The 8,124-nt window shown below is 37.9% G+C and overlaps 1 protein-coding gene and 1 pseudogene across 1 annotated transcript; one reads left to right on the top strand and one right to left on the bottom strand.

Annotated features, from left to right (window-relative positions):
* Nucleotides 1-385: 385 nt before the first annotated feature.
* Nucleotides 386-6,584, bottom strand: LOC120121997 (annotated as a pseudogene).
* A 308-nt stretch (nucleotides 6,585-6,892) lies between these two features.
* On the top strand, nucleotides 6,893-7,653 carry LOC120121992 (protein decapping 5-like). Its single transcript, XM_039141254.1, has 3 exons — nucleotides 6,893-7,044; nucleotides 7,167-7,238; nucleotides 7,312-7,653. Exons 1-3 carry the CDS (start codon nucleotides 6,931-6,933, stop codon nucleotides 7,621-7,623), a joined length of 498 nt encoding a protein of 165 aa, XP_038997185.1. The 5' UTR covers nucleotides 6,893-6,930; the 3' UTR covers nucleotides 7,624-7,653.
* Nucleotides 7,654-8,124: the final 471 nt, after the last annotated feature.

The raw sequence follows: 8,124 nt of genomic DNA, 5'->3' as shown, positions 1-8,124 counted from the left end.
AATTGTTTATTTGAATCCTAAACAGCTCTTTAGACAGGACTGGAACTGCAGATGAAAGAATTTAACTCAATTTATTCATATTTATATATTTATAACATGTAGCGTATACTGTTATATAATATCATATACTATATTTCAGCTTCATTTTTCCCCTAAAAAATGAAAGAAATAAGCGCAGCAAAGCAATTTAACAGCTAATGCTTGGCAGTCCACTTTTCCTTCCAAACATGTAATTTCTGGTCCAGGAAAGCGTGGTAGCAGAACCATCTGATTTGCAGAAGACCCTCAAAAGGGCTGATAAACTCATTTTATTTCAATATTAACAGCCAATCCAGTTACAGGCTCAGCACAAGCAACTTTATTGCTCAAAGGCAGGCTTTAGCACTTAAAAAAGTTCAGAATAATTTTTTTTAAAAGAGAATTCTATAAAACAACAAATTACCATTTCTCCCCTTTTAATTAATTAAAGGGGAAACTTATGTGAATCCAGTCAAAGCATCAAAACACATTAAAGGCAACATTGTACAACGTATTACTAGACGTCATTGAGAATATTACATATACAATAAAATGGAACTTAATCCTTGTGTCGCCTGAGATTGTATCTGTTTTCTCCTGGGGTTTGGAGACCTGGAGCAACTGTTTGTCGTCTCTTCTTTCTCCCACCAGCCGTGACACTCTCAGAGTGTCCTTCACTTTCTGCTGCTTCCAACTCACTGTCTCTAACTTTGGAATTTTGTGAGCGTTGCCGCTTTCTTGCATTACTGCGTGCTCCTGCCCCCTTGGCACTAAGACTAGAAACACCACCACTTTCTTCACTGACATGACTGATTTCATGTGGCTTCACCCTCTTACTAGGCTCAGATTCTTCAGGGCTTTTGTCAAGGAATAGTTTTGCTTCTTCAACTACAGCCTTCACTGAGCGTGTTCCGCCTAGTCCAGATTTAGATTTCCTTCTAGGTTTGTGGTGATCACTCTTCTGCTCTGACTGCAGAGATTCTTCTGGAATTTCTTGCACTTTACTCTCATTAAAGCTATGATCAGCAGATGGGACAGATCCATCACCTACCTCTCTAATTGTATTAGATTGGAGCAATTGTTACAAATAGAGTCAACTGTCATCCCTAAATACTGCTCTCCTGCCTCTTCTCGAATACCAGCTCCTTTAGCAGTAAGCATACCAGGCCCTTCAGCTTCACTTACATTTCTCTTAGTCGGTGAAATGCTAAAAATCTTTGTAGTGCATTTGCGAAGCCAGGACACGCGCCCAGCAGATTCTGGACATGTGGAATCAGCTTCAGATCTCTTGATGTTAGTAACACCAGAACCACCTATATCACTTTGATGATGGCTTAAGGTTACATCAGCACGTCGAGGAAGAGGAGGAATTTCCCAATTCTGAAAATCAGGAATTTGGGAATTAGAGAGTATGAAGTCCCTTGTTGCTTCTCCACAGTTCTTGCATGACTTGCACTTCTCAACAAATTCAAGGAAGCTCTGTCTTTCGCGGATAAACAGTAGTCGCTGGTCTTTGAGCTTGCTGCTAAGGATACCAAGTTCATCAATATCCTTCCGCATTTCTAGCTGCTGCTGTTTCAGCTTATCCCTGTTAACTGCAACTTCATTTTTTCCCTTTTCTACAGCACACCTAGCAGATTTTAGTTCTTCCATTTCCCTCTCAGCATCTTCTTTTGAGCATCTCAAACTAGCAAGTTCCTTCTCTTTGACCTCTTCAAATGTGCCAATCCTTTCCTGCAGATCTTTCTTCATTTGATCAAATCTATCATGCATATCAGTTTCAAGATTCATTTTCTGCACCTCAAAATCTTGAAGAATTTTAATTCGCTCATTCTGAGCTTCTTCCAGTAAAATTGATTTCTCATGCTTCATAGTGGCTTCAAATGATTCTTGCTGCAGCCTGACTGATTCCATCTCCCTAGAAATAAAATCTTGAATAGCAGATTCTTCTTTCTTCAATCTTTCTTCTTCTGAATGCTGCAACTTCTCAAACTTATCCTTTTCTTCATCATTTGCTTTTGCAGCTTAATGATTTCAGCTCTTTTTTCATCCAAAACATCCCACTCTTTCTCAAAATTTTCCCTTTGCTGTTTGAGGTCTTCATGTTTCTTCAAAAGTAACTCTTCCTGACGTCTGCAGTTGACTATCTGCTGCTTTAATTCAGATTGTAAGCGGATATGTTCAGCTCTATCCTGTACGGTAATTTTAAGCTTTTCAGACTCTTCTCGAATTTGTAACTCTTGCCTACTAGTTTCAGAACCTATCTTATCAATCTCATCTTTGAGAGCCTGTAAGTTCTCTCTAGCAGTGTACAGCTGTTGTTTTTCCGACTCCAACCTTTTCTCCTCAATTTTCACAAATTTCTCTTTTCCCTTGACCGTTTTCAACCTTACCTCAAGGTCCTTTTCTTTCTCCTTCATTCTCTCCAACTTCTTATCCAGTGCCTGTTCTTGCTTCCCGAACTTTTCTTCCTTGTGGTTAACTTCAACTTCCTGCTGCTTTACTTTATGTATCTTGCTTTCTAGTTCCTCATCAACAGGCTTCCTCTTTTCTTCCAGTTCCAATTCAAACTCCTGCATTTTAGCATCTAGAATAACCCTTTGCTCATCAACAAGTTTCTGAATCTCAACCTATAAAGACCCAAGGAGTTAAAGAACTTGAGGCTGCAGAATAAAAATCATTAAATAATATAACCAGCTGATTCTCAGCAAAAGGGAAAGTAAGATTATTCTCACACTATTTAAAGAATGCATACAATAAAAGGCTAAAATATTCGACAATGAAATAAATAATGCATACGTCCATCGCCATATTCACAGATTTATACCAACCAAACAAGCCAAAAGGGGACCATAGACAGGAAAAGGGGGGGCATAAAAGTATGCACATGCATACAATAAAAGACTAGTATATTCAACAATGTAGCTTTATACAAGTAAAAGAAAGACCTACGCATCTCTGCCATATAGAATACTTGGCAACTTGGTTTTTAAGGGCGCAAGGCGCACCGAGGCGCAAAAGGTCCCTGGTGCATAGGCGCAAGGTGCAGGCGCGCGCCTCCCGTATGCGAGGCGAACATTTTATGCTAAAAGATTTATAAATAAATTCTAGACAATATCTACCCTCATTACTCACCAATTCACTCATGAAGCAACTCTTTCCCACACTCTATCCCTTCACCATTGCTTGTCCCATCCTAAAGAATTAATTTTTAAATGATAAAAATTAATTTTATTATCAATTTAAAATCTAAATATAACTCTAAATTATTATAAAAAAATACTTGTTATATTTAATAAAAAATTATTACGTAAATACTATTTAATTTAATATTTTATTATTTCAAATTAATTATATATATTATTAAATTAATTAATTAAAAAAGCACAAATATATAATATAAACAGTGCACTTTTTTTGGTTAAAAACAGGCAAATGGTGGAAGATTTATCACGGACTTGTTATAAATAAATATATATTAGAGTTGGGCTATAGATTTGGGCTGCTTATAGGTTAAACTATATGGGCTACGACTAGGGTTAAGGGAATTAAAACATGTGATAAATGAAATAAAGTGCCATTCTCTTCAACCTTTCTGCTGCCATTCTCTTCAACTTTTCCGCCGCCGTTCTACTGCACCTAATCTTCTTCTTTTCCTTTAGTTTTCTTCCATTTTTTCCTTCCTATTTTCAGTTAAATCTCTCCCCCTCGCAAGGCGCAAAAGCGCTGCGCCTTCGACTGCATATAAAAGCGCCAAAAGCGCGCACCTGCCATTATGCACTGCGCCTGTACCTTCGGAGGCGATTTTTCCAGCGCCTGGCGCACGCCTAAGGTGCGCTTTTTAAAACCAAGGCAATTTTTCAGACTTTGTTGCTTGCCTCATAAAATAGGAACATTGCAACTTGCAACTATAATAGAGCACGTGATGTGAATATATAATCAATTATCAAATTTGTAGAAACTAATTGCAATTCTTCACATGTATCGAGAAAAAGGAGTTACCTACAATCATCATGGAAACTTTTAAACCTTGACTGAACTGAAGTGTGAAGAAAATTTTAGCATCATTGTCATTACTTTCAAGTCTTAAGGTCTCATACCTAAAAATAGGACATCACAATCTAGCTAATGTGCCACCAAATTCCTCATGATCCCATTAATAGCATGCCGATTCTCTCAAATGATGTTTGCCTAATAAAAAGTGTCTCACAACCAGCAAAGATTTATGCATGCACAGTGTGTTTCTTATGCATGGAAAGTGCATAACACAATACAAGGTGCCAAGAGAAACGGTAAAATATCACAGATATTGAAGCCAAAAAAGGAACAAGAAGAGATGAAGCCAGATTTAAGATTATCAAGGAAATGTTGAATTCTTTTGCATTGTTTATGAACCCAGATAAAATGACAAGTATTTTATCTCACCCTTTCTCTAGCAGTTAGCATTTCTTCCGATGCAACTAGATCCTTCTCTTTTGCCTCTAGGGTACCTCTCACAGAGTCAGCTTCCTACAATATTTAACAAACTGCAATAATCAGAATTCAGGAACAAAATCAGAATGAAATAGTCACTAAATGAGGCACAAAACCCACCTTCTCTTTTGAAACCAATTCTGCAGAACGTTTGCCCATATCATCTTCCATCTCCTTTAACTTCAATGTGGATAAATCAATCTTATTTTGCAACTCTTCAAGGCCCTTCTCTTTCTTCTTGAAAAGCCTTTCTTTCTCATTTGTCTTTTCCTCCCTCTGGTTGAGGGTTCTCCGAAATTCAGTCAACCTCTCTTCTCCTTTTTTTAGCCTCTTCTCCCACTCAATCAAGTCTTCTCTTTGTTTGTAAAATGTGGTCTGATGTGCTTCTCGTCTAGAAGCAGTTCCAAATGCATAGTGAGAGAAATTTGTCATGAGAAGTGAGCTTAATCCAATAAAGTTCAAGTCAAAGCAACCATTTAAACATATATTAAAAAGTTGAATGAGAGATACTCTGAAACTAAGGAGAGGCGATCTCTTTTAAGCACACTTTCACGAGACTCCATCTCTCGCAATTTCATTTCCAATTCTGAACTTTTTCTATTCGCCTCTGCAAGCCTAATATCAGCATCACAAAGCTTTTTTTCCACCTCTAAAGATTTTCCTTCAATTCCGGAAATCAATGCATTTGCATTGGCCAACTTTGTATCAGAACTAAGCTTAGCCTGGACATGTTCTTCTTGAATACCACACAATGCTTTTTCAAGCTGCAACAACAGATCACCATGATACCAATTTCAATGAGTTAGAAAGACAGAGGGTTAGACAAGTAAACAAATAATGAGTATTAAGGATGCTTCTAAAAAGAAACATTATATTCAATTGTATAAAGGGAAAAAATGGAAGAAAGGGCATACATCTACCACACACTGCTTTTCAGCAGCTAAGGCTTTTGCCAAGTTCTCCGCTCGTTTTTCAACTTCAGAAAATGCAATCATGTTTGCTGCCTGCTCACGTCTGAGCATCTCCTCAACTTCAGCAAGTTCTTGCTTTAATCCATCACACTTCGAAGTCGATTCTTTTTTCTCAATGAGGAGCAGCCCCATATTGTACTGGTAATTAAAAAGCTACAGAGAAATACAAATCAAGCAATGAAAAGATATTTAGCAACCTTTATATGTGCAGCTGCAATAAAGGACTCAACATAATCTCACAACATATAAAGAATAAAGCTCAACCATACAAAGTCAACTGCATAACCAACTGAGATGATACACTTAATAATAACCCACGGCTAAATAAAAGAAAGAACAAAAAAAGATCAATGCTGCACCAATTAAGAATGAAGCATGACCATCTACGTTATACATTTGGATCACAAAAGACGGCAGCCAAGTGAAATTCAACGGAAAGATAAATGCTTCGCCAGATTTTCCTTATGTTTTCAAATCACAAAATGGCCGCCCAAAATATGACAGATTTTCCTCTAAGTAGCATTTAAGCTCAAGTATGTACATCCTACACAGATATGGATTGCTTTTTGCACCAAAATATTCACTTTATTTTAAATTTCTAGAGAAAAGGCTGTCATTCAATAAACTAGGTTATGCAGCGGATGATTACAACAAAGACATTTAAACTAAAAGCAAAAGCTGTAAAAATAATAACAACTTACCTCCCCTTCGAGGTTGGAGAGTCTTTCGACAAGGGCCTCATGGTCCCGCCTTTCCAAAGCGGTTTCATCCAACAACCCGGCTTCCTTGAACCGCCTCCAATCCCCCATGTCCTCGTATTCAGCCCCAACGTTCAAAGGGACCTTGCCGCTAAGAGAAGCAACAGGAGACGGTGGTAGTTTCTTAGCATCATGGACAAAAGCAACAGCTTTTCCCTTACCGTGAATGCCACCACTGCTAGTGTTCGGCGCCCCAACCGCTTGCGGCTCAGTGGGCGGAGTTAGAGTTAATGCAGGCCACGCCTTCCTTCGAGGCGTGAGCATGTCACCAAGAACCTGATTGTGGGGGCGAAACTGAAAGCAAATTACCCTGGCGGAAACCCTAGTGGTGGCGTCAAAAATAAACACTTTGAAGCGTGGGGCAGATTTCTTTTGGTTCTAAAAGAAAGAGAAAAGTATACCGGAGGACTATTTTATTTGATTTTCTTTCTATTTTGATCACTCATTTTTTGAATAATCATATTTTAGTCACTGATATTATAGATGTATCACAAAATCTCAAACATTAAGGATCCGTTTGGTTCTAAAAGATATAGGCTATTTTTATTTTCTTAGAAAATATTTTATATTAAAGAAAATGTATTTGATCGTAAAATTAGTGATTGGGCATAACTCGTATTTACCAAATTCAACTATTTGTTGGTGTAATTTGGTTGTTATGATTCCTTGTGGATTGTTATTTTGGATTCATAGTACATGCTTATTCTTTTATGTTTGCACGGGCAGTACGATCGTTTGGAACTGAAGGAAGGAAAAAGGATGGTCTCCAAGTACCCCAAGTGATAAAGTTTGAGTACATATTGTTCCGTGGGAGTGACATTAAGGTATTGATTTTTTTTATGCTTAAAGATTTGTTACTGTTTCTTCACTTAAAAGCTAATCAAGTTCATCAAGGCATACATAATTACATATAACTAATGAAATGTCTTTTTACTTGCTTTTGCAGGAATTACAGGTTAAATCTTCACCACCTGCACATCCTACCCCACCCATAAATAATGATCCCGCAATTATCCAGTTTAAGAACAAAAAATGAAATGTTAATTCAAAGTTTGACATATCAAATCCTGAAGCTTTTCATATCCTTGCAGTCTCACTTTCCACCCCCAGTTTCAACTGCTACAAGCATGCCATCTGCTGCTGTTGGACCTTTGACTGATCTTACTCCACACACTACTCAAATGGGATTAGCAGGATCAAATTTTCAAGCGGCGCTGCCTCTTTATCAACCTGGAGGGAACATGGGGTCATGGGGGGCATCGCCTCCACCTCCAGCTGTTAATGGCGGTGGGCTTGCTATGCCAATGTATTGGCAACGATACTATGCACCAGCAATCATTGCTTCGGCCTTCTCCAGGGCTGTCAGTGCCTCCTTCCATGCAGCAACCAATGCGGTATCCTAATTTTAATGCTCCTTTGCCTACTGGCCCCACTAACTTGCACATTTCAAGCTTGCCTGAAATTCCTTCTTCTTTACTTCCTTCCAGTACCGGTTCCCTTTAACTTCTTTATCATCTTCTATGTTGAAAACATTCTGATGTTTCGATATAACAAATTAAATGTTATTGGATTTCAAGATTTTCTAATCATTTTCAAGTATATATATTCGATCAAACTATTCGAATATCAAAATATTACTCTAAGTTTTTCAAATATCAAAATCAATCCTTACTCAAGTGTAAAACTGTGTTTTAATCTTTTAAACAATTTTACAAAGTATTTCGAGCCTTAATCGAGCCAAAAATACTTTCTTTATAAATCTTAAAACGAAAAAACCAGATTGTCCAGAGGGTACTGATACCCCTCAGAGGGTACCGATACCCCATGTAAGATTTGGCTTCGAGAAATAACAGATTGCTCGGAGGGTACTGATACCCCCCAGGAGGTACCGATACCCCCATCTA

The sequence above is a fragment of the Hibiscus syriacus genome, unplaced genomic scaffold (assembly GCF_006381635.1).
Source record: "Hibiscus syriacus cultivar Baekdansim isolate YM2019G1 unplaced genomic scaffold, ASM638163v2 tig00110384_pilon, whole genome shotgun sequence".
NCBI lineage: Eukaryota > Viridiplantae > Streptophyta > Magnoliopsida > Malvales > Malvaceae > Hibiscus > Hibiscus syriacus.
This window is presented reverse-complemented; position numbering and strand designations above follow the sequence as displayed.

What these genes read in the sequence shown, in the direction of transcription:
- LOC120121992 (XM_039141254.1), top strand. Translation starts at nt 6,931, where the DNA reads ATGTTTGCACGGGCAGTACGATCGTTTGGAACTGAAGGAAGGAAAAAG. An exon ending in TCCGTGGGAGTGACATTAAG is followed by an intron (nt 7,045 to 7,166) that starts GTATTGATTTTT and finishes TTGCTTTTGCAG; the next exon opens with GAATTACAGGTTAAATCTTC. An exon ending in ATGATCCCGCAATTATCCAG is followed by an intron (nt 7,239 to 7,311) that starts TTTAAGAACAAA and finishes ATATCCTTGCAG; the next exon opens with TCTCACTTTCCACCCCCAGT.